The 27,695-nt window shown below is 37.8% G+C and overlaps 1 protein-coding gene across 2 annotated transcripts; it reads right to left on the reverse strand.

Moving 5' to 3' along the window:
- On the reverse strand, positions 1 to 27,695 carry LOC113194506 (E3 ubiquitin-protein ligase RLIM). Of its 2 annotated transcripts, XM_077793749.1 has the most exons (5): positions 27,523 to 27,695; positions 25,667 to 25,730; positions 6,090 to 6,282; positions 4,738 to 4,821; positions 1 to 3,561 (listed from the first exon to the last, which is right to left on the reverse strand). In XM_077793749.1, exons 3-5 carry the CDS (start codon positions 6,256 to 6,258, stop codon positions 1,985 to 1,987), a joined length of 1,830 nt encoding a protein of 609 aa, XP_077649875.1. In that variant the 5' UTR covers positions 6,259 to 6,282; positions 25,667 to 25,730; positions 27,523 to 27,695; the 3' UTR covers positions 1 to 1,984. The 2 variants fall into 2 exon arrangements, with proteins under 2 accessions (XP_077649875.1, XP_077649876.1); XM_077793750.1 differs by lacking the exons at positions 25,667 to 25,730; positions 27,523 to 27,695 and adding an exon at positions 17,944 to 17,984.

A 27,695-nucleotide genomic window follows, 5' to 3' on the forward strand; every position in this document is an offset into this window, starting at 1 on the left:
AAAATAAGTGAAGCTTTGTTTGGACATTATTTCCTTGCAAGAGCAGTACATATCCTTAGTAAACAACTACCATATTTACACAAGTTAATTTCCTTGATACTTAGGTAGGATTGAAAGCCAGAAGAAAACATGAAAGAATGAGTTTTGAAATAATCTTTACAGCTTAGGTGATAACGGTGAAGGTAGCCAGGTAATTCCAAAAGCAGACTTGTTTATTTCATACAGTATTTGAATATTTCTGGGTAGTTAGCTAATTTTGTTTAAGGCCAAGGATGTGTTCAGTCCCTCTTCTGGCCTGCTATTCCCAGAAAAACAAGTATCTGTTCCATAGCCAGACTAATCCTAACCTCAACTGGTCTCAAAAGAGAAATCAGGCAAGTGTACTGGGGTTATCAAAACTATTCTTACTAGTAAGAAAACAACATAAAGTGCATGTCCATAGATAGTGAGCCAGCAATCTCATCTTCAGATATGGGCAGCACAAGTAAAATTTAATTTCAAATAACCCAACATGACTCACTTTCAACAAAGGATGAAAATTCCTTAATTCTTCAACAGGTCTTTAAATGTGACATGTTAGATCTGTGCTAGAGAGATAATAATGAAATATTAACAAGTGTGTACTAGTACCTTACAGGACAAATCTTGAAAACAAGCAAATTCGAGACTTTCCTATTAGCACACACATCTGTACCAACTGCAATTCTTATGCTAAAAGTGGTTTATAGTCTCTTTCCTCCACCTTTTTATTTTTGAGGAGCAGACTTGTAAAAACATCAATTTAACTTGTGTTAGGTGGTAGTGGTTCATTTTTCATAAACCAAAGAAAGCTCTGCCAAATTTGCTGGTCTTCTGCTTCATCTATTCAAGTAGAACACAGGGACAAGCTGCTGCTGCTCTCACAGCATGTAACCAGTTTGTGTCTGCATATTACTGTCTTCATGAACACTTCAAATTCTTCAGAGCAGTTTTCTTTACTTCCATCTTTCACTTCCTGCCTAAATCCAAGTTAATATGTGATTTCCACTGGTCTTTAATGTAGTTTAATTCTGCACGGTCCTTTCCTTTTCATGTCACAGTAGCTGTTCACATACATTAAATATTATAGATATGTTCTGCTCTTGACATCTACACACTTACAAAAGCAGCTTCGTACTTTGTTTGGTGTGTTTTTTAACTATGTTGGCTCACAAAAAGCAGTTTTCTCATTTCTAAGCATGGTACTTTACAATTTTTAATGCATTAATACAACAGTGCATTGGAAAAGTACTGAGCCTCTACAAAATAGCTTTACATTTTTAAACAAATGAATGTGATTTTTTTTCACTTACACAAGCATAGGCTTTTTAATATTTCCACAAGATAAATATCTCAATTAAACTATAAGCTCACTCTACAGTGTGCCACAGTGATGGGCTTAGGAGACAGTTATACACTTAGAAGATCCTAACTTTAGTGTTATTTACACTGACATGTCCAGTATCAACTAGTCTGAAAGGTGAACAAACAATATTCAGAATGTGACTGAATTTGTGTCAACTAAACTGGGAATGGTATAGCTTTAAGTAATTACTTATGAAACACATACTGTAACTTAGTCTTAACTGGGAATTTCCTTCACCCCTCTCTCCTACAGCATGGGAAATGTTAAAGGTCAACAAGAAACAGACAGGAGCCATTGCTAAGGCAGATCTTTTAAAATAACAAAGGGAAACTGACAAGTATACATGATAAATCATCAGTAACAGAAAAGCTATTGATGCAATTGGTACTGAAGTCAGATTTTTAGATCCTAAAACATTCCTTTTTAAATATCTCATTCTCAAACAGAAACTGGGAAAAGGATATGATTCCTTCAGAAAGCAATGACTCAATTCAGGTTGTTCCTTTACATTTAAGCACCACTCAAAAAGTGGACATAAAGCAAGTGATTCCTATTTGCCCATCACTATATCAGCTACATAGCTGAGAGTTCAGATCTTAATTACACAACACTTTCTCTGTTACCAGAAGCTAAGACTGCTCTGCGACAAATAGGACAGGTAGAATTCTCAGATAACCAGCGATCGATGCAGTGGACATGGTACTCATGGGAACAAGGTAGTTTACGAAGTTTGTTGCCTTCTGTATATTCTGTAATGCAAACACTACAGGTTTTTAATGCATCGTTTTCACCAAAACTTCTCATTGCCAAGTTGTCAATCTGTTCTTTGGTGAGTCCTCTAGGTTGATCATCATCATCCTCATTTAAGAGGAAAAACTGAGCCAGACTAAGGAAAGGCAAAGAGCCACTTTCATCAAAAGTGACTGGGGCCCTATGTCGGCCCTCTCGCCTGACACCTGATGAGCCTGATGAGCTTCCTTCATTACTGCCTTCAAATACCTCTGAGCTAGTTTCTGAACTTTCACCACTAGAACTGGAACTAGGGCTGGAACTTGAACTGGAACCAGAACTGCTACCACCACCAGAACCCCCTCTTCCATTCCGTGACTCTGCTCTTTCCATATTTCCACTTGGGACAGAGCCACTAGGCTCTGAATCACTATCACTATACATAAAGTAGCTTAGCTCACCAAAACCTGTCATTATCTGCCTTAACATGGTCTGAATTGCAACAGATGTAGTCTCACTTAAACCGGTATTTAAGATTCTACGAATGGGAATCCTGATGGTACTGACATAGGTTCTCACACCTGCCCGCTCAGAACGTGAAAACGTGCGCCTGAAACCTCCTCGCTCACTTTCATAAGTGACCGTATTGTTTGGTGTCTGAGACCTCGACCGAGTTCTGCTAGCTATACTATCTCTCTGGCGATATTCTCCAGGACGAACTCTTCTTACTTGAAGATCAAGGACTATGGTTGGAGGTCTCTGTCCTGATCCTGTAGATTCACCAGTGCCAGCTGTATCTGAAGAACTAGCTCCTTGAGAGGCATTTCTTGTTCCAGAAGCTGCAAAAAGACCTCTACTTAGCAACTCAGGTCCAGTTATTTGCTGTCTCAATGTTACATGGTGCCGGGTTCTAGAACTTCCCTCTGTCTCATTTACTAAAGGGTGCTCAAAAGTCTGAGATGAGATATTATGAGATCTTCTTGGAATTTCACTCATTGGATGAAGGGGTGATCTACTTCTTTCAGCTCTTGCTCTGGTTCTCCGATGGTCTGGGCTCCTGCTTCTTGCCCGTCTTTGACCTCTAGGAGGTGGAGCTTCTCCTGTTAATGCTTCAGTTGAATTTCGTTCAGACCTAGATGGTCTTGCAGATGCTGATTCAGATCGTGGATTTTCCACTTGCCTTTGGCTACTGTTTTCCATATTTTCTCCACTAGAACGCCTCACAGATGGCTCATTTTCATTCTCTGGGTTTTGGCTCCCATTATTACGGTTAACATTTATCTCTAAGCTGAATCTGAAATCACCACTGTTTGGATTAGTCCGGCTCACTGCTCTCCAAGACTGGTTTCCTCTTTGCCCACTTCTTGTCGTATTTCCAGTTTGTCTGACAGAGTTCAGCCAATCTATTATAGAGTCACCATTAGACACATCATCTGAAGAGTCTCCACCTGTTTAAAACAAAGGGTAGGGAGAGGGAGAAAAGGAACTACTAAAATTAGGACAATCACATAATAGCACTCTGCAACTTTGTACTAAAGAACTTAAATATTATGACCAACTTTCACATTTGTAGATTTTTATAACCTTTACCACATAGATTTGCAAGTAAAAGGCAGGAGAAATTCAATTGTATTTGAAAACAGTAAGCTAATCCCTAGAGAAATTTAGAAAATTACTTGTGTGTGTGTGTGTGTGTGTGTGTGTGTGTGTGTGGTGCTGGGGATTGAACGGCTTTTGTGCATGCGAGGCAAACACTCTACCAACTGAGCTATAATCCCAGCCCAGAAAATTACTTTTATCTTTAAAAGGGACCTGGAGGAAGTCTATTTTCAGTATTTCATGATACACAGAGCTTTGCATACCACTGTGGGACTGACAGAAGGCAACATTTTCTCAGTCCACTGTCAAAACACCAATGGTAGTATTTAGGTACAAATTTTATTTCTGTCAAACTTTCATCAGTCTACACGACTTCTAGGCTCTTAGCTTAAGTGTCATAGTCAAATTCCCTACTTCATATTGGGAGGGAAACACCAAACCTGAGGTTACAGCAGGATTTATTGGCAGTGGCACTCCTGACATTTTAAGCCAATTAATTCTGGGAACTATACTGTGTATTATAGGATATCAGGATGTTTGGCTACATACTTGCTCATCTTTACTTGCTAGATGCTGGTAGAAACTCTCTATTGTGTCAACCAAAAATGTATCTAGACATTGCCAATACTCCCCTGAGGGGGGCAAAATTACACCTTATTGAGAACCACTGGGACAGACAATGCAGCATTTCATATTGCTTGTGAGAAAGCCATGTATTTATAAATAAGAAATTAAGTAGAGAGAAATTTCAACGGCCGTGGAAAACCAAGAGGAAAAAGGAATCACATTTTAAATAGGCCATTCCTCACTGTGTCCCAATTAATGCAAACAACCCAAAGGTGAGGCAGAAAAAAAAACATGTTGACATTCTCACTAAATATCAAGAAAATGCCACTTCTCTTTTTATGAGCAGTTACTTAGCACCAAATTAATTTGTGCCATTTCTGGATAATCTTTGTCTGACATTTACTATTATGAAGTTCTTATCATTCCATCCCCTACCCACCTCCCAAAGCAAAATATACCTCTATTTTCATCTGAGTTTTGGGGTGGTGGACCCTCCTTAATTTGTTGTAGTCTTCTTAGCAACTCTTCCTCAGTACTTTCACCTGAAAGTTTAAAAATATTTTCCAAATTACAAATAAAATACTAGTGACTCTTACAACAAGCCAAACATCGTAGGGCAAAAATAAGCTTAGGGGAATAATTACTTCATCAGTGCCCAATGGTGATTTGACACATGAAAATTATAAGAAAAATATTATGTTTAAAATAGTTAAGAGCATATAAAAAAACCTATAAAATTTTTTTAAAAAAAGAAAACTAGAGATTCTTAAATATCTGAGGTGAAAACCGGGATGTAGCTCACTATTAGAACCAAATGCTCAGTATTCTCAAGGCCCTGGCTTCAATCCCCAGCATGTACATATACATATAGAAAATCTCTAATTTTTAAAATACTTTTGCATATAATATCTAATTTTTTAAAATTGCAATTTTGGGAAGTAGATATTGTTATCTTCATTTTAAAATGAGAAAACAGACTGAGAGAGAGACTGACTTGCCAGAAGATACACCAAGTAACAGCAGGGCCAGAGCTCTAACTAAGGCATTCTTGACTGAAGTCTGGTACTGTTGGCTCAAAATGCAACCCCCACAAGTCTATTTTTTGTGGTACTAGTGATCAAAACCCAGGGCTTTACACATTCTAGGCAAGCATTATACAACTGAACTATGTCCTTAACCCTTTAAAAAAATTTATTATGAGACAGAGTCTCAATAAGTTGCCCAGGCTGGCCTTGAACTTGTAATCCTCCTGCTTTAGCTTCCTGAGTTAGTGAACACACTCCCTCTTAAAAATCCTGCTTAAACCCTTACCTTTCAAAACATGCAACCACCCAAAGTGTAGTAGAAATAGAAATAGGAGGAAGAGAGATGCTGAGTTTTAGCCAGGGTCAAATGAGAGAGAATAACCAAAAGTTCTAACTGCTATTTTACCCATGACTAACTCTATAGGATTATATCTAGGACATATTTGGAGAATTGGAGATAACAAAATAAAGGTCTGTCCCAGGAACTAAAGTTTCCATTATCTATTTCACACTTGGACCCATTTCAAAAAGTTAAAGAAAGCTAACTAAGAACAAAGAGATTGTCCAGCTCCTTTTTTGATTCATTTTGCTAAAAATTCATAATTTATAACTTTAAAATTTCTGACAGGATTTCCAAATAGAAATGAATAAATCAAGTAAGAAGTACAGCAGTAAATGCCATTCTATATTCCTTGTATTAATCATTTTTTCATAATGACTAAAGAAACAAGACTTTTACAACCAGCAATTTACATATATAAATCCTTAAATTACATGCAGCATACCTGGGGTGCCTAGCAAATTGTTATCTCTCATAAGCCTATAATCTTCTTCACTCAGGTTATTTACAAACTGATAGAAAGCTTCTTCTCGATCCAATCGGTCCATCTGACTTCTGCGCTGTGCTGCAGATTGATCGCCACTTCCTTTATCGTTAGAATCCGAGTTTTCCATCTTGATGAACAAGTGGAAAATTATCTAAAAGGAGAAAGGAGACCAATCTTAAAAACAGGTCATTATGTATACTGTTAAGATACCTTTTTTTTTTTTTGGTACCAGGGATTGAAGCCAGGGGTGCTTAACCACTGAGCAACATCCCCAGCCCTTTTTATGTTTTTAGAGACAGAGTCTTGCTAAGTTGCTTAGGGCCTCACTATGTTGTTGAGGCTGGCTTTCAACTTGCAATCCTCCTGTGCACCACGGCACCTGGCTTAAGACACTTTTCATTATGTGAAAATCCACAATGTAGGTCAAGATGTGGATTTTAAGACTCAAATAAATAAAACTGTAAAACATAAACCCTCCAGAAAAATCACTGTAATACTAGGAACACTAGGTCAGAATTTGGAAAACTACAGCCATTGGGCCAAATCCAGTCACATTGCCTATTTCTATTCCCTTGCAATCCAAGAATGGCTTTCACATTTGGTGGGAGGGGGTGCTGGGGATTGAACCTAGAGTCTTGTATGAATGCACTCTACCAATGAACTACTTATCTCTAGGTTTTACATTTTTAAAGGATTAAAAATTAGGATATTTTGTGATATGTAAAAGTCATGTGAAACTCACATTTCAATGTTCATAAAATTTTATTGGAACAAAGCCATATATATTCATTTACATACTGCCTATGGCTGCTTTTGGGCTGTAATGGCAGTTGAGCAGTTGTGAGAGACTATAAGTGGCACTCTCACTGCTTTCCACTGCTGCTTTGTGCACTGTAAGCTGCCATGATGCAGTTAAAACTTGATAGTATTTCAGCTGTCATGTGTATTGCCATAATGTGACATTTTTGAAATTACTAAATTCATCATGTCAAATGAAAGAAAAAAGGACTTTGCATGGCATGCTTAAAGGAACATCAGATTATTTTCATCACATGATAAAGATTGCATTTATTACACAGACAATATAGATGTGCTAATGTAATACAGTATACACTTGATATTATTAGACTAAACACTTGTTATACTCTCAGTTCACAGAAAAGCTAGTCTTAAAAGATCAGAAAATTGAAAAATGAAGTATTTCATTCAAAATATTAAAAAAATGAAAACGAACCTTCAACTAAAGTAAGTTCACAAATGGCTCATTTTTGCCTAATCAGGGAAAGCCATTTATCAGTGATAAATGGAATTGTTTGAGAGCAGAAGTCTGTCCAGAGAAAATTTACGAATATTAGCTTTTTAGCTGCGCATGGTGGTACATTCCTATAATCTCAGTGACTCAGGAGGATAAGGCAGGAGGACTGCAAGTTTGAGGCCAGTCTCAACAACTTAGTGAAACCTTGTCTCAAAATAAAAAGGGGCTGTTGTTGTAGCTCAATAGTAGAGTGCATGTATGTTCAATTCCAAGCACCAAAAAACCCCCAACAACAACAACAACAACAAAAAACCCCAAAATAAATAACAATGTATTTGTCTTTTCAAGAATGTACTTGTACAAAAAGTCAAAGATAATGAAAGTCATATCACTCATCAATTGAATATTCATGCAAATGATGAAGTGGTTTTCCTTAGCTACTGATTAGTTGACAAATATAACTGATAATATTCAGTTGCTGTTTACTCAAGGAGACAAGTGTTGATTATTTAAGGAGTTTGAACTAAGTGTAGAAGTAACCCCTACGAATAGTCTGCATGAAACTGTGAGAATATTTTTTTAATGAAGTTGAGAAAACAATTCAGCACAACCTGAAGCAGATCCACTAAGACATGTTACAACTGAAATGATAAAGTATGTATGAAGTGGAAAATGACCTTGTTGGACAATTTTATAAAGCCTACAAAAATGTAAGGCGTTTAAAGTATGTGGTTATTCTGCAGGTACTATGCACAAAATATTTGAATTCATCATGTTATTGAACCAAGTGGCATCAATGGTGAATCTCACTTCTGTGAACTTAACCATCCTCAGTTCTATGAATTTTCTGTCAGAAATCTACACTTGCTCTATCATGTGGCATTCTGATGGCTTAACATAGGTAAACTTTCTTGATTTGTTGTACTTAGGGAAAAGACTGAATTCTTTTTCTGAATGAGAAGGAAACCACTCAATTACTACTTTCAAACAATGAATGGCTTGGGAAATTAGCTTTTGCTGTAGACTTGATAATGTTTCTTAATGAATAATAAGGCAAACAATGTTTATATTAAAAACCAATACTAATCAATCCAATAATAACTAGCACTGGCAACACAAATAATGTCAAGTTGCTCTATGTACTTGTTTGTGCTGTCAGAGAAACAAGAGCTCTATTCCCATACAAATTTACAGATTTATTTTTAGAGCTCAAACTATAATTTCAGAAGTGGTGTTTGGACCTTAATGTAAATGTAAATTTCCTTATTTCAAAATCCATTTATCCATGCAACTGAGGAGCTTCTATGTAACATTCAATTGGAAATACTAACTGTGCTGTATGAGATACTAAAAGATGAAATTCAAAAGAAGCTATATCAAAATTCTGAAAATGCCTCCTCCAAGAGATGAGCATGCTTCATTAAAATCATATGCTTATGGGGAGGGTGTTATGCTCAGTGGTAGAGTGTTTGCCTCATATGTGGGAAGCTTTGGGTTCAATCATCAGTACCATAAAAAATAAAACCAATTTACAGTTCTCTTTGCCAGGCATAGTGACTCACACCTGTAGTCCCAGTGACTCAGGAAGCTGAGGCAGGAGGATTAAAAGTTAGAGGCCAGCCTGTGCAAATTAGTGAGACCCTGTCTCAAAAAATAAAAACTTTGCTGGGCATGGTGGTGTACGCTTGTAATCCCAGCAACTTGGGAGGCTGTGACAGGGGGACTGCAAGTTCGAGATCAGCCTCAGCAAATTAGTAAGACCCTGTCTCAAAAAATTAAAAAAAAAAGTATTGGGGATGTGGCTCAGTATCTCTGGGTTATATCTCAGGGTTAAATCCCTGGTATCAAAGAGAGAATTTTTGGTGAAAATTTTACTTCTGTCTCCTAAAATTCACATGCTGAAGTACTAACCCTCAAGGTATCGGGAAGTGAGACCTTTGGGAAAAGTACTAGGTTGTGAGAATGGAACCCCCATGAATGGATTAGTGCACTTTAGAAGAGGCCCCTGAGAGCCACCTTGCCCCTTATACCAAAGAGGATAAAAGTCAGCCCTCAAGAAAAAACAAATTTGCCACTCCCTTGATTCCGACTTTCCAGCCTCCAAAACTGTAAGAAATAAATTTCTGTTGTTCATAAGCCACCCAGTATATGATATTGTATTACAGTAGCCCCAACAGACAAGGACAATATGAAATTTGGTTTGTGGGGAAAAGACTAAGTCTATATTGGTACTAAGATTTAACCCCCTGCATACCTACACACAATATCTGAAGTACCAGAACATTTACAAATCCATTCTAAAGAGAAAAATTCTTTAAAAACCCTTTTCCAGATATAAACGTTAAGAAGCTTATCTTGTCGGACTGCCTGCTTGCTGAGCCTAAGGAAAATTTAGTCTAGACATGGGCACACCTAGATTTACATTTTATTTTCCTTAGATCATTGTTCTTGTAAATATCCTAACATTATTTAAACAAATAAAAGTATGTTGAAGAAATGGAGGGAGTAGACCATAATATTTTTGGTAAGAGTTCCCTAATCCTATAAGTAAGATTCCTTAATTTTGATTAAGACTAAACAACAGAAATTTCTGACAAATGCTATCTTTATAACTTGAAACTTTTGGGGAAGACTAGGAAAATCAGCTTAAATAAACACCCATATAAATTATGTGGCTCAAGCACTAAAAACAAAACAACAAAAGCCATTTTCCCCCCACAATTTACTAACGGGAATAGCAGAGAGGCACAAAGGAAAAAGAAACTCCAGCTGTAATACAAAGAAAACCACCAGTAACATTTAGTGCATGTTCCTTAAAGCAATTAATATTTTGAATGCCAATAACATGACAGGACAAGACCCACTTGTGAAGGAAGAGTAAATAATTCTGAGAATAATTCTAGGATTAATAGGCTTTGCTGTGCATTGAGACACACAGCTGTAATCCCAGCAACTTGGGAGACTAAGGCAGGAATATTGCAAGTTTGAGGTTGGTCTCAGAAATTTAGTGAGATACTATGCCAAAACAAAAAATTAGGACTGGGCCAGGCATGGTGGCACTTGCCTGTAATCCCATTGAATTGGGAGGCTGAGGCAGGAGGATCACTAGTTCAAAGCCAATCTCAGCAACAGCAAGGTGATAAGCAACTCAGTGAGACCCTGCCTCTAAATAAAATACAAAATAGGGCTGGGATTGTCGCTCAGTGGTCAAGTGCCCCTGAGTTCAATCCCCAGTCCCCCCCCCCCAAAAAAAAAGAAAAAAAAGAAAGAAAAAAAAAAGGACTGGGGATGTAGCTCGGTGTTAAAGTTCAATCCTCAAAAGTAAAGAGAGATGATTAATAAGCTTTAAAAACACAAATCTTCTAGGCTAGAGGTACAGCTCAGTACTAGAACATTTGTCTAACATGCTGAGGCCCTGGATTCAATATCACAAAAAAATTGATTAAAAATATAAATTTTTCCAAGGAAGGTAAAAACAAATCTGATAAGTTCTGACACGTCAAGGACATGAACCAGATAACAGAAAACTCATATGCCAAGGACAATTAACAACAGTGGCACTAAGCCTTAAGAATAGCATCAAGAAGATTAAAGCCCAGAAGGAATAGAAACTTGTGAACATGTGAAGAAGATTCAAAAACAGCATCTGAAACAAGAAAGGGGTCTTATACTAAGCATAGGAGGGACTGACTATACTGAGAAGATGGAAGGTAGGGCCACTCAGCTATTTTTTTTCAACAAGGAGAATTACCTTCTAATTTAAAGAATGAAAAAAAAAAAAACCAAACTTCTCAGAGAATTCAGAGCCAAGAAGAATGTGCTGGATGTGATGGTGCATGCCTGTAATCCCAGGAACTTGAAGACTGAAGCAGAAGGACCACAAGTTTGAGGTCAGCCTTGGCAACTTTAGCAAGACCCCTTCTCAAAATAAATAAATAAATAAATAAATAAATGGACCTGGGATATAGTTCAGTGGTAGAGCATCCCTGGTTTCTATCCCCAGTACCACAAAAACACGTATAATTCCTAACAACAAAAATCTTTACAATATCATGAAGATGGTAAAACACTAGCTTTAAAAATGTTTCAATCTTCTGGGGCTGGAGTTGTAGCTCAGTGGTAGAGCGCTTGCCTCCCATGCATGAGGTACTGGGTTTGATTCTTAGCACTGCATATAAATAAACAACAATAAAAGCCCATTGACAACTAAAAAAATATATATTAAAAATGGGGGGCTGGGGTTGTGGCTCAGAGGAAGAATGCTCACCTAGAATGCATGAAGCACTGGGTTCGATTCCTAGCACTGCATAAAAGTAAATAAGTGAAATAAAGGTACTGTGCCCACCTACAACTAAAAATAAATGCTAAAAAAGATTATCTAATATCTTTTAAAAAATTATTCAATCTTCATAAAAGGTAAAGTCTAGAAATGATAGCACAGTAAAATGTAACAACAAACTTAGGGGACAGCTGGGAATGCAATTCAGTGATAGAGCACTTGCCTAGTATGTGCAAGGCCCTGGGGTCAATCCCAAGAAAACACACACACACACACACACACGGAAAATTCTTTAACAGACTATCAGATATACTGCTAACATGTAGAAGAAAACATGTCCACCAGAGGTGGAATTCACTGCCAAATTCTTATTGGCTTTACATAGGGATAGTTCTCAACTTTGGCTTGCACATTAGATTCACTTGGGAATATTTCTCTGGGTCAGACAGACATGAGTATTTTTGAAATTCCACAGTTAAGGGCTGGGGATGTGGCTCAAGCGGTAGCGCGCTCGCCTGGCATGCGTGCGGCCCGGGTTCGATCCTCAGCACCACATACCAACAAAGATGTTGTGTCCGCCGAGAATTAAAAAATAAATATTAAAAAAAAAAAAAAAAAAAAAAAAAGAAATTCCACAGTTAATTCTATAGGGTAATAATGCTAACTTACTGATTTGTTTTCTGCACAGGATATGGAGTTTCTCTTCCTATCATGATGGAAAAACATAGGCTAGCCCAGTACTTCTTAAACTTCAGCATACATGTGAAAGATCTGAAAATCTTGTTAAAATAGAGATTTTGATTCAGTAGAATGAGACCTGAGAATCTGCATTACTAATAAGCCACCAGGTGATGCTGATGCTGAACCTAGAATCACACTGAAGAAGGGAGCTTGATGATAATTCAGTTTAATAGATTCATGGCTGTTAATATGCTGATGCTGAACCTAGAATCACACTGAAGGAAGGAGCTTGATGATAATTCAGTTTAATAGATTCACGGCTGTTAATATACTACCCTCAAAGATTATGGAGCAAGCCAGGCATGGTGGTGCTTGCCTATAATCCCGGCTACTCAGGAAGCTGAGGCAGAAGGATAACAAGCTTGAGTTTAGCCTGGGAAACTTAGTGAGACCCTGTCTCAAAATAAAGAGTTGGAGATGTACCTCTGTGGTAGAGCACTTGCCTAGCATGTGCCGAGGGCCCAGGGCTCAATCCCCAGTACTGAAAATAAAAAGATCATGGATCATAGCATTTAAAAATGAACCATTTGAGATGGGTGTGGTGGTGCACACCTATAATCCCAGCAGCCCGGGAGCCTGAAGCTGGAGGATCATGAGTTCAAAGTCAGCCTCAGCAATGGCTGAGGTGCTAAGCACCTCAGTGAGACCCTGTCTCTAAATAAAAAATAGGGCTGGGGATGTGGCTCAGTGGTCGAGTGCCCCTGAGTTCAATCCCCGGTATCTCCCCGGACCAAAAATTTAATCACCATTTGGATGAATCAGTTAAAGACATTCTCACCAAATACAAAAACAACTCAAAGCTGGGAGTTAACAGATGTACATAAGTAATATTCTGAATTCATAGTGAACTATGGGCTAAAATAAAATGACACAGTGATGATGTATGTCCCACTTTGCACACTTTTATTAAGAGTGAGCAGGCTAAAATAACTCATAGCAAAAGTAAAGAGTAGGGGAAGAACCTGTCTTGGCAGTTCACATGAAAAAGAACTCAAAAGTTCTTACCTACCACAAACTCAATAAAAAAGCCTGTTTGACCTGGCTGCTAAGTAACTAACAGAGTCACAAGTTGCTTTCATATACTGCAGTGTTCAAATAAAAGCAGGTAACAGCCCCATTGAAACCTGCTGTTTAGACTACCTGTGACATTTTAAAAATATCTCCAAAAGGAAAATGACAAACACTAGCAAGTCTAGAATGACCAAGATGGTGAAAAACCTATAAACAAAAGAAATGGCAGGTCAAGCACTGGCATATAGGCCTGTAATCCTAGCCACTCAGGAAGCTGAGGTGGGAGGAGAACTGAGTTCAAGCCCAGCCTGGGCAACACAAGACGACTTATCCCAGTCTCAAAAAATAATATCTATAAATGGCTTAATTACCTGGAGATGATTATCCTGAAGAAAGTCTAAAAAAAAGGACACAATTATCTTCAAATATTGGGAGGTATAACATAAAAGAGAGCACCGGCCAGACTTGGTGGCAACACCTGTAATCTCCGCTACAGAGGAGGCTGAGGCAGGAAGATCATAAATTACAGGCCAGCCTAGGCAGAACCCGTCTCAAAATAAAGGGCTAGGGATGTGGCTCAGTGGTAGGGTACTTGCCTAGCATGCCCGAGGCCCTGAGTTCAATCCTCACTATAAGGAAATAAAAAAAGGACTCAGCAGGCTCAGTGGTGCATGCCTATAATCCCAGCAACTTGGGAGTCCAGGGCAGGATGATTCCAAGTTCAAGGTAAGCAATATGCTACCTCAAAATAAAATAAAGGGCTGAGGATATAGCTAGAGATAAGAATACTCCTTGAGTTCAATCCCTAGTGCCCCAAAAAGGGATGGCGAGTGGGAGAAACTGGGGATGTAGCTCAGAGGTAGAGCACTTGCCTGGCATACACGAGGCCCTGAATTCAATCTCTAGTACTGCAACACTCCCCTGAGACAAAGACAGACAAGACACACCCACACCCACACCCACACCCACCAGAGGGATAAGCACACAACACTGTGTCAAATTAGAAATAGATAAAAAGGGCTGGGGTTGTGGCTCAGTGGCAGAGCATTCACCTAGCATGTGTGGGTCATTGGGTTCAGTCCTTAGCATGACATTAAAAAAATAAATATGGGTGTTGTGTCATATCTCTCTCAGAGGGGGGGGGGAGAAAGGAAGGGAGGGAGGGGCCAGGCACTATGGTGCATGCCTGTAATCCCAGTGGCTCAGGAGGCCGAGACAGGAGGATCATGAGTTCAAGGTAAGCCTCAGCAACAGCAAGGTGCTAAGCAACTCAGTGAGACCCCGTCTCTAATACAACAGTATGACAAAACTCCAAAATGGAGAGGTAACCAGCCTCCTGAAGCAAGGAAAGTTATGCATCTCTGGAAATATTCAAGAAGATGCTGAATATTAAAAAGAAATATTCCTTATCAGGTAGGAGTAAGAACAGGCTGATTTCAAAAGATCCTTTGAATTAAAATGTCATTAAGGATAGTTCAGTCTCTTGGTCTTCTGTTCTGGGCAAAGGTCTTTTAAAGTTACATACTCCAGTGACACAAAATTATAGCAATTTCTGGGAAAGACCAATCTATTTTGTGTTGCCCCACCCCTGCCCAACATACCGTATCTTTATTCTATTCCTACTTTTCTTATAGACCTTCCTTGTCTCTCCCTATTTCAGTCACTCTTTCAAAGTCTATGGAATCTTACTTCCTATAAAGCTGCCACTGACTATCTCAGCTAGCAATTTTCCACCCATCTCTGCATACAATACTTGTCTGTGCCACCAGATTGGCACTTCCTGCCTTCATGATGCTTTTGTTAAATGTTATGAGTCTTCTCTTCCCAAGTAGTTTCCTTTAGAGAAAGAACCAGACTTACAGTCCTTTTAAAACTCCTCCAAAAGCCACTAGCAAAATGCCTTACACAGTGTAGATATTTAAATCACTGAGCCAAATCCAATGTGAATATTGAGTTCATTTCCCTTAATAACCTGTCTGAAGCAGCACAGTCCAAAAGAAACACAATGTGAACCACATGTAATTTAAAATTTTTGAACAGCCACATCAAAAAAGTAAAATCTTGAATGGGAATATGGCTCAGTTGTAGAGCATTTGCCTTGGTTGATCCCCAGCCCTACAAACAAAAAGTAAAAAAAGGGTAAATTAAAAAAATGTTACTGAAGCTGGGCATAGTGGTGCACACCTGTAATCCCAGCAGCTTGGGAGGCTGAGGCAGGAGGCACAAGTTCAAAGGCAGTCTAGCATCTTAGCAAGACCCTGTCTTGAAATAAAAAAATAAAAAGGGCTGGGAATGTGGTCCAGTAGTAAAGTAATCCTAGGTTCAATCCCTGGTACAAAAAAATGATTTTGCTTAACAAAACCAAAACATCACTTTTCCTGTTAGGTGTAGCTCAGTGTTAGAGCATTTCTAGCATGCTCAAGGCCCTGGGTTCTAACTCTGGCACCTCAAAAGAAAAAAAAAATCATCACTTTAATGTACTATCAATATAAATCAGAGATGATTTTTTAAAACACTAAACTTCCAAAACAATAAAGTTGTGTTTAGTGGAAAATCATTTTATTTTACTTTTTAAAAATATTTTTTAGTTGTCAATGGACCTTTATTTTATTTATATACGCGGTGCTGAGAATCAAACCCAGTGCCTCACACATGGTAGGCAAGCGCTCCACCACTGGACCATAACCCCAGCCCCTGGAAAATCATTTTACACATTTTAGTTTTTTAATTTAAAATGAAATAAAATTAAAACTTTACTTTTATAGTTGCACTAGACACATTTCAACTGTCCAATAGTCACAGAGTTAGTAGCTACCATATGGGAAGACACAGCTTTAAAGCATTTTTTTTTTTTTTTTTGGAGAAAATGTTGGAGATTGAACTCTGGACCCATGCCACTAAGCTACATCCCCTAGCCCTGCATTTGCTTTAAAGGTAGAAAAAGCTCAAGTAAAGAAAGAGTTCCAAATGTTCCCAATATACTGTTTATATTCTATAAACCCACCCTTTGTTTTGAAAACAAAATAACAATGCTGAACACTCTGTAAATACACATAGGATAGATACTAATATTTTTCTTTTTTTTTTGTGGTGCTAAGGATTGAACCAAGGGCTGCACATATGCTGGGCAAGCATTCTACCATTGAGCTAAATCCTCAGCCCTGGAATAAGTTTCCTATGCTGCAATGCCAGCAACTCAGGTGGCCAAGGCAGGAGAATTACAAGCCCATCCCAGGAACTTAGTGAGACTCTTGTCTCAAAATAACAAACAGGACTGGGGATGTTGCTCAATAGTAGAGTGTCCCTAGATTTAATCCCTAATATCAAAAATTATTCACTCTTAAATCTTAGAATTTCTAGTTTCCTACATGGAGACCAGAGACACAACATCATACCTCTGTTCCAAACTCTCCTGACACTAATTCTGGAGATTGGTGAAAAAAAAATTTTTTTTAAACAGTACTGGTAATTGAACCCAGGGGCACTCTACCACTGAGTGACATCCCCAACCTTTTTATTGTTTGCTTAATTTTGAAACAAGGTCTAATTTGACAAGGCTGACCTGAAACTTGTAATTTTCCTTCATCTTCACCAGTAGTTGGGATTTAAGATGAGATTGTTGAATCTTAAATAACTCCTACCTGGTGAGCCTGAATTTAATTCTACAAGAGGGTTTTTTTAGTTTATTCTTTAATTAAAAAATATAACAATGAGACACAAGCATTATGCAAACAAACCGAAATTACTATTATTTCCATAATAGCATACTGTTCTCCTTTCCCCCTAAATAATTCATATATGAAAAATCAAGGAAAATATATCCCCAAATGATGGAATTCCCGCAGCAGGATTTCAAAATTGTAACCAAACTGGCAAGGCTTCATTAAACAGAACACAATCTTTTTGTTAAGATAGAGACTTCAATCCAAGCAACAAGGTTAGTTAAGAGACTGGGAAAGAACAATCTGATTTAGTTCTCTACTTTTGCACAAAGTCTCTATCCTCTCAGACGTAATTCTGCATTTCCCCTGAACTAGGAATGCAGGTCAAATGTACCTCTATCCTTTAGGTTCAGAGGTCCCAAGACCATTGGTAATCAATCACATTTTCAAAGAAAATGAAATGCAAGCCATGTTCTCAAATGCCCTGAAAAATAATCTTACTCTCACACACCCAATGAACCCAGTCTCATTAAGCAGTCCTGTGCCAGTTAAGTGGCATAAAATGAAGAAATCTAATAAATATAAACCATAACAAGTTCTGCTTCTAGTAGATGTTAACACCACTATTTGATAAGTGAAAAAGAACATCTTAAAAGTTAAAGCATGTCAAAGATGTTAATACAAATTATAAACAGACTTTTCTCCATTTTGGTATGAAAATATGAGAGAAGAATTCCGTTAACAAAATGGGTTTCCAGATTCTACTTTGTAGTCAATGACACTGTGGTACATTTCTGGTTTAACTAGTAGGAGAAACGAAGAGGGCTGAAAAGATCAGTGGTAGATCAGTGGTAGAGTGCTCACCTGGCATGCAGTAAGGTCCTGAGTTCAATCCCCAGCACAACTTAAAAAAAAAAAAGAGAAAAAAGAAACCATACATACCCCTAGACTCCTTCAACATCATCATAAAAGACAGAATTTTAGATCTATTTAATTATCTCACTTTCAAATTATAACATTCATGTATATAAGACAAATTCTGGCTTGAGCATGACTAGCTTCATCCATTTTTAAATAATTATTTCTATGAAGAGAGTACCAATAAAACATAATTTAGACAACAAATTATAATTATTCTTAAACCATTTAGCTCTCTCCCTGGTTACAGGCAATACCCATCACCCTGTATTTACATAGGGCTTTTACCTGCATTTCACTTAATTCTTACAATACCATTAAGTAGGAATCACTACCTCTACTTTACAGATGAGAAACAGAAATATGGCAAGAGGAAGTAATTTATCAAAGACCATGTGGCTAGGAAAAGGCCAATAATTAAACCCAGATGTCCTGATTCCAAATTCAGTCATCTTTTCACTAAATGACAATTGCCTCCCAATATATCCCAAGCTGATGTATTTTAAAATATATTCCTTTTATCCCAATAGGCAAGACCAAACTATTCAATCTCACCATGAGTCTTTAATACCATGTTCACTCCTTATATGAAAACTTCCAAAAATGGGTCTGGGTCTGGGATGTAGCTCAGTGGTAGAACACTTGCCTAGCATATGAGGCCCTGGGTTCAATCCCCCAGCACTGGGAGGGAAAATCTTCCAAAATGACAAAACATCTTTTGATTGATTCCAGTGCCTCACACACACGAGATTACTGAAGTACACCCCCAGCCCACAAAACATCTCATAAGCAGCAAGAACCTAGCAGGAATTATTCCAAATAAGTCAACTTTTTGCAATTTATCTGATTCCACTCCTAGAAACAAGGAACCAGGCTGGGCATGGTGGTGCACACCTGTAATCTGAGTGACTCAGGAGACTGAGGCAGGAGGATAACAAGCTTGAGTACAGCTTCAGCAACTTAGTGAGACCCTTTCCCAAAAAATAAAAGAGCTGAGGATGTAGTTCAGTGGCAAAACATCCCTGAGTTCTGGCCAACCTCAGCAACTTGGTGAGGTCCTTTCTCAAAAAATCAAAAAAGAGCTGAAGATGAAGCTCAGTAACAAAGCAACCCTGGGTTTAATCCCCAACAAAAAAACCAAACAAAACCAACCAACCAAACAAACAAAACCCCCAAACAGACAAATCAAGAAAACCACACAAGAAGCAAGGAGCCAAATTAGAAATTTTATCTAGTCATTTCAGAAAACTACTCAGGGCTAGGGATGTAGCTCAGTGGTACAGTGCTTACCGAGTATGCATGAGGCCCTGGGTTTGATCCCTAGCTCTGCAAACACACAAACACACCTGCCATGAAATACTATTCATATGGTCAATAAATATATACTTGTATCAGATAAATTGAATTTGGGGTAAGAGAAACCAGTAAGAAAACCAATCCTGAGATTTATTCAGTAATTAAGTAATCTATAACAATTCATTCACTCTGAGAATTTTATTTCTTGATTAAAACACATTTAACAAAAAAGATGTGGGTAAATAATAATATATTAAAAAGAAAAAGAATGAGAAAAACAAAACTTATTGGAAAACATTGGGGATTGCTAAGGTACAAACTAGTTACTTTGAAAATTGATAATTAAAGGTAAAAAAATTAAGCATGTTTAGGCCTTACATTATAAATTGTATTTTAAGATTACCAAAATGCTTTTTTGAAGAAAAAACTATTAAAAAATTTATTATGGACAAAATAAGAAGTGATAATAAAAATAATGAAATGATCACTACGTTTAAAGTCTGAAAATTAAATTAAAACTCTTCCATTTTACAACTGCTTATCCTTATGAGGCCAAATTTTCTTCATAAAATTCAAACAAAACAACAAACTGAATGTAGATGCAGAGACTTACCTGTCTTCTATTAAGACAGACATTAAAATGACATAAAATGTAAAACAATCCCATTTTTCTCACTAAAATTTTTGGTTTAGAAAGTTAACATCTAATGGTTTTGCTATTTTTTAAATGAGGCAATTAAAGTTTCAAAACAATTATCAGGTCTAATTTCTACTATGATAATCTTGACATATATTTCAGATATCCAAAAGGTCTTTGGGTTATCAATAATTTTTAAGTAAGGGGGTGATGAGACCAGAGTGTATCAAAACCATACGACTGTGTAGGATTATCAAAATGTTCAAACTGAATCTAACCATGTGGTTAAAAAAAAAAAAATCAGACAAATCTAGATTGTGGACCTTTCTACAAAACATTTGGTCTAGACTCTTCAAAGATGTCAATGTGGGCTGGGGTTGTGGCTCAGTGGTAGAGTGCTTGCCTGGCATGTGTGAGGCACTGGACTGGGTTCAATTCTCACCACCACATATAAATAAAATAAAGGTAAACTGACAACTAAAAAAATTGCTTTAAAAAAAGTCAATGTCCTGAAAAACAAAAATTAAAATAAAAAAATAAAAATGTGGGATATGTTTTTTAAGAAAACTAAATACAGTTCTTAACCAAGTGAAATACACAGATGTTGGCTAAATACTAAATGAAAAAAAAAACATATCTATACAGACATTTGGGGAATAATTGAAGAAATTTATATAAATATTTGGTACCAGGGATTGAACTCAGGGGCACTCAACCACTAAGCCACACTCCCAGACCTATTTTATATTTTATTTAGAAACAGGGTCTCACTGAGTTGCTTAGCACCTCACTCTTGCTGAGGCGGCTTTCAACTTGCGATCCTCCTATCTCAGCCTCCTAAACCGCTGGGATTACAGGCATGGCCACCATGCCCAGTTAGAAATTTTAATGCCAACTGAATATTAGAAAAATTATTGTATCAGTGTTAAATTTCTTGGGTATGATAATATTGTGGTTGTAATAGAGATTTACAACCTCCTGCTTTAGTCTCTTGAGTATCTGGGATTACCGTTATAGTGTACCAGCTAAGTTGCAGTGTACCACTACAACCTGGCTCATACTCTTAAACTCTTACATATGTAAAAATATATGTTATTTTAACTGAAGAATAGCAACTTAATAGACTTCTTCCCAAAAAGGATGGACTTCAAAAAGGAAGTCTAGGGCTGGGGATATAGCTCAGTTGGTGGCAGAGTGCTTGCCTCACATGCACAAGGCCCTGGGTTAGATCCCCAGCACCACAAAAAATAAAAAATGGGGAAGTCTAATGTTGGCTCAATTTTTATTTCTTGGTAGTGAACCAGTTTTGTAAGAACCACACCCTGAGATTTTTAAAGAATAATTTCAAAAAAGGAATTAACTTCTACAACCATTTTATGCAAATTACTGTTTCTGACCACTGCTAACAGTATGATCTCATTCAATACACTTAGTCCATTAAAAGAATATTGTTATGATATTATAGTTGAAAAGTCATTTAATCCAGGTACGGTCCAGTACTCCTGTAATCCCAGCTACTTGGGAGGCAGGAGGATTGCAAGTTTGAGGTCAGCCTGGGCAACTTAGTGAGAGCCTTTCTTAAAAAATAAAAAGAGCTGGGGGCCAGGGTTGTGGCTCAGTGGTAGAGCACTTGCCTAGCATGCATGAGGTACCTGGTTTGATCCCCGGCACCACATAAAAATAAAAATCAAACAAAATAAAGGTATTGTGTCCATCTACAACTAAAAAATATTTTAAAAAAGAAAATTAAATAAAAAGAGCTGGGAATGTAGCTCAGTGGTAGAGCTCCCCAGAGTTAAATCCCCAGTACCACAAAAATTAAAGAGAAAATTCACTTATTATTTTTTAGTATTAATGAGTCAGGAGATCTGGAGCTCAGTATAAATATGCACATAATAAATGGCTATACTACATCATAGTACCCTTAACTGTTAACAAAAAGCTTAAAAACTGTTAACAAAATAGACTTAGAAAACAATCTTGACCCTGGGTTCAAATCCAAGCTCCACACACACAAAAAAAGAGGGCTGGGGTTGTGGCTTAGTGGTAGAGTGCTTGCCTAATATATGTGAGACACTGGGTTCGATTCTCAGCACCACATATAAGTAAATAAATAAATGTCAACTGACAACTTAAAAAAAAAACAATCTTGAAACATCAAGTTAAATGCTGTGTAAATGCTGATTTTAAAATAAGCTATGTCTGTTAAGCCTGGAAGAAACTGCCTCTTTCTAAAAACAAAAAAGGGCTGGGTTAGATGAACGAATTAAAGTAATCTAACATCAACCAACCACTAAAATATGTTGAGCATCATCACCTTTTGCATACCTGTTCATCCAAGTTCCAAACTTGATAACATGCTAGAGTAGGACAAACCAGTTTGTAAAACAAAATATAAAACGTTCTTTAAAAAAAAAAAAAAAACAGGGTAAGGTTGATGTATTACTATCTCTACTAATTGCAAGATACCTTTCATCAACCACACAATTTGTTGAGAATTTCTAACAGTGGCCTATCAGAAGATGCTACCAGGCATTCACCACTGCTACTTCTACAGCAATAAGAGATTATAAATCATCTGAATGGCAGTAGTAGCTTAGCCTCACTTGTATTATTCTATCTTTACCACCTGTAAAGGGCAGCAAAAACAAATCAAAAGGACTCAGGAATGTCCCTCCTGTGTCTAATCTCTTGGCAGGAAGTCTATTAACTAGCAACTTACAATTTTGACTACTATAACCCCCTAAAAAATTTAAATTGAAACAAGAGTACTAAGAACTCCAGTAAAGTAGATCAAAGGACAGAAGAACATGCCATGCTGCCAATTTATACCATCAAGTCAGTTAAAGAAGGAAACCATTAAGACAACATTTCGTCTCATTCAAGTACCTTAGTGAATTTAATCTCATTACCCATTTCATGTTATTCTATTGAGTTACATCACTAAATCAGAATTTGGTCTTATTCATAAACTCAATTTTGATTTGCTGCTCTCATTGCTTCCAAGAAGTTAAAAAAAAGATGGTTCAAGTGTTTATTAAAAGTTATTAATGTAAAATCACTAATTATTGGCAATGCTGGTATTCATCATCAACTAACGTACTATTTTAAGAACTTAAGATTTCCTATTGGGGCGGGGGGAGAGTTAAAAAAAAAAGATTTCCTATTAAAGAAATCAACTTAAAATATTATCTACACCAGTCACATATTATTTGAGGAAAACAATTTGTATTTTGAACCAGCATTCTGTAAATTGTCCTTCCTGAACAAGTGTTCCTACATAGACTTGACATGGGGATGCCCATATATGCCTGTTTTGTCCAGAAGAGTAATGGTTCATATTTATGCTAAAATAATAATTAATCTATTCTCAAAATATTTCAGTTTGGGCTGGGTGCAGTGTCACAAGCCTATAATCCCAGCGGCTTGGGAGGCTGAGGCAGGAGGATCACAAGTCTGAGACCAGCCTCAGCAATTCAGCAAGACCTGTCTCTAAATAAAATATAAAATAGGGCTGGGGATGTGGCCCAGTGGTTGAGTGTCAATCCCCAGTACCAAAAAAAAAAAAAAAGGTATTTCAGTTTGGGTACTTTATATGGTCACCTTAGTTTTAACTACTATTAAAGGGAACTTTGATCAATGAAAATTATAGCTAACTTCTTCCTACAGTTGTAGAGATTAGGAGGAAGGGGACTTTTTTCACTCCAGAAAAAATTTAAAACATTTAACACAAATATCTCCTTCTCTGCCAGAAAGTTTCATGTTCATTAATATTCAGACTCCATTAAACCATCAAACATTGTAACAGCAACTTAACCTGCAGTTGTAAAATTACAAGACGTCCATAAATCTATATGTATACACCAGATGCTGTCTATAGATATGTCTTGCACATATGTAGGTGCTATTATGATTATTGAAGAAAAAAAGACACAAATATGATTGGTATCTTATACTAGTTATCAAAACTCTGTGGTGCACACCTGTAATCCTAGTTACTCAGGAGGCTGAGGCAGAAGGATCCCAAGCTCCATGGTAAAGCACCCCCTGATTCAATCTCAAGTATCCACAAACAAAACACAACACAACTTCAAAGTACTGCATAACCTGGATACTTCTAGAAATCAACAGGCCATAAGGTTTTAGAAATATTTGTGTTATACAAAATTTTAAGAAGTAGACTTACAAAAGAAACAGTTGTCCCCATTCTAGGCAGTGCCCCAATTCTAGCAACTCACTGATCTTAGACAAGACTTCTCACATTCTAATTTGTAATCCACACTAAGGTAAATCCAGGAAATAGGAGGTTGATCAATGATGTGTTCTATTTCCCAGACCACCAGAGCTATGGAAGAAGTAATATACACATAGTATAATCCCATAAATACACATACCCCATTTAACCTATGGTATTAGTTAACACCTCGCTACATGTTCACTAATCTGAAAGATATTCATCAGCCTAATATTTCTAGGAATTTTACTATTAATTAACCTTTTCCTAAAACCTTTTCTAATTTTCAAATTAAGTTTACCAACCTGTATCAAGAGCTCTAATAGTTGAAACAAACTGTAACAGAACACCAACAACAAAAAAGCAGGGATAATTGCAAGGTATGTCTCACCTGCTTCATAAAGTAGATTATTTTTAAGAGTTAACCTGTTTTTTGGTTTTTTTTTTTTTTGGAGGGGAAGCTGGGAGTACTGGGGATTGAACCCTGAGGTGCTTTACCGCTGAGCTGTTCCCAAGTCCCTTTTCAAAATTTTGAGATAGGTTCTTGCTAAGTTCCTGAGACTGGACTTGAACTTGCCATCCTCCTACCTCAGCCTCTCGTGTAGCTGGGATTACAGGTATCACCACCCCCAGCTAAGTTAACAAAACTTTTTAGTGCAACATAACCTAAAGACTTATTACAACTTTTCATTTTCACTGCATTTCTGATGTAACTGGGCAACAGGGAGGTCTAGGGGCATTAAAGTTTGGTGACTTGAATGTGGGACAGACCTGAGATAAAATGAAGGTTCCACCATTCACTAGCTTTTTAACAGAGGACAAATTACTTAACTTTCAGTGCTCTCTGTAAAAATTAACATCCTCTCAGGATGCTTTGTAGTAGTACACAAGCCCTCAACAGAAGTTAGTTATGAATTTAGGCTATCCATCCCAGTTTGCCTATGATAATCCAGGTTTGCACTATTAATAATGTTCCTTTTGCTTTTAAAAGTGTCCTGGTTAGGGCAATAAATCTATGTGGTTACTTTAACAACGGTGATGATAATAAAAGGAATTAACATCAATTAGGGTATTATATACCAATGATTTTTGAATCGTGAAGGGGAAAAAATCAAATACCACACACAATAATGTAAATTACATTCCTGTAAGATATTCTGATATTTAGCTATTCACTGAAATTAAAAAGCTATTTTATTTTTATATTTGGGTTGTTCTAACAATGATTTAAGGCAATAATTTTTTGTTCTTTCTGTTCTATACAGGTATTGATAAAGAGTAAAATTCACAGATAAAGCACTGGTGAGTTCAGGTACTGAGAAACATTACCCTTTGAATTCCCAGTGAAAAGTACCCATTCTCATCATGAAGAATGCCCAACACCAACTAATATATATCAATGAGCCCATCCAACCACAGGGCCTGTAAAACAGAACAATAAATATTTGTAAACATGCATTCTACATATAAATCATCAGGAGACGCAACAAAAAATAAATTACCTGACTGTTATGACATAGTATTGAATTACAATAAACTGGATTTTAGTTTTCTTCACACTCTGCTCTAGAAAAAAAAAGAATCCATTATTCTTCCTCTTTTATAAGATACATTTCTTTTTTTGAAATAAGACACATCCTTTAAAAATACACATCCTATGTATTTTAGTTATACAACCATAACCCAATATTAGTACCAGAATATTTGGGGAGATCAAGAAAGTGAGAGGGAACCAGGAATTAGTATAAGATTTCCTTTACAGGCTGAGAGGCAATCTACTTTTTAATATAAACTTGCTTAAAATAGGCCTTTCCTTATCAGACCAGTAATTATTTTCAGATTCTGATAGTCACTTTCAATGCCTTATTTGGCACATTACACTAGCTAAGGCAGGGACTAAGATACTTTAAAAAAATCACCACATTTGTGACATGTTTCAATAAGAGGAGTCTGTCCTAAAATTGTATTAAGAAGGATTTGGGTTCATCTTTTTGGGTACTTATATTTTCACAGTTTAGAAAACTATTTGAGTAGGGGGCAGGCCTATAACTGTGCCTGCCTGCTCTCAAGTCCTCCAGGACTAACACAATATACCTGATGGAGGTGATATGAGTAATTACTTTGTAATCACGAAGAGCCAAAGAAATGGTTATTAGTACATTTATCATTTCTTCCTCTCTTCAATCATCAAAAGCACTGCAGTTAATTCTGCCCCAGGAATTGCAGGCTCCTTATTTCCAGCAAAAAATTACTGTGGGGCCTTGCAAATGGTGCATGACAATCTGATATAAATACTTCCTTTTGCCCCCAAACGAAAAAAATGACCTAAATAACAAGTCAGGAAGGCCTCAGATTCCCGGACTAACCTGTGGAATAAGTATGGTGAAACTGTCTAGGGAAGGAACGTGGCTGTCTCCTCCATCTTGAAATTAATCAGCATAAGGGAAAAAGGGACTGAGTATTCAGGAAGCAGAAGCCCAACCGGTTAATACTAGTTACTTAGCTATGGCGTACGTGGCAGGTACCGCCCGCAGAAGCAGAGAGACCCTTAGGCTTTTTTTTTTTTTGTGGGGGGAGGGGGTTGGGTTGTTGGGAGGATTGAACGGAAATTAACTTGAAAATAATTTGGCCAAACTCCCAACCTTACCCAGAGAAAGACAACAAACATGCAACGGCTTTTCCCTCCCTTTTGGGGGGGGGGGATCCTTCCAGTGATAACTGGCAAAGGATACACCAGGGTTATAAGAGCAAGGGAGTAAACCACAGTTGCCTCAGTTCCTTCAAGGAAGATGTCATCGCGGCCCCAGGGGGCGCCTAATTGGTAAAGCCCTGCATAAGGGCTCAAAATAGGGTTTTGTAAATCCTGGGAAAATCTAAAGGCCCAAAAGTTCCCAGCATCCGACTCGGAGCAGCCAGATATTACCCCTTTTCCCAAACCCGAGCCCGCCATGTAAAACGAGGGGTGGAGAGGGAAGCCTCCCCCCAAGAACAGAGAGAAAAACCCGAGGCACTGTAAGATTCTCACGCCCGAGGCCAAAACTCAAACACCGCCTCCCCTTAATTCTTAAGGCTCCGGAGGGCCCGGGGCTGCGGCTCGCGGGGCCACGGAGAGGAACTACTACCCACCTCCTCTTCCCCTTCTTCAAAGAGCCGGACGAGTATACCACCCAACTAAAATGGCAGCGGCAACTACGCCACGGAGCCCCCCGCAGCAACGGGCCTGGGGTCCGGAGGCGGCGCTGAGCCTCTGCCACAACGCGTCACTCGGGCCATTTTGAGAGAACGCGGCAGCAGTGGCTCTGCTGTCTTCCTCTCGCTCTACATCCATTTCTCAGAGGATTCCCATGTCTTCACTTACTCGGTTTTAGGGTCAGGATCTCACTCGGTTGTTTCGGCCGTCTCCGCTGAGGCTTCTCCGCGCCTCCCCAGCCGCCTCTCTCAAGCCCGCCTCCGATGAGTCGCTGGTTGAGACCCGCCTCTACCCCAGCGCCTGCTCCGAGACGTTGCTCAGGCAGCCATTATCTTCCCCAT

Source organism: Urocitellus parryii, chromosome X (assembly GCF_045843805.1).
Source record: "Urocitellus parryii isolate mUroPar1 chromosome X, mUroPar1.hap1, whole genome shotgun sequence".
NCBI classification, from domain to species: Eukaryota; Metazoa; Chordata; class Mammalia; order Rodentia; family Sciuridae; genus Urocitellus; species Urocitellus parryii.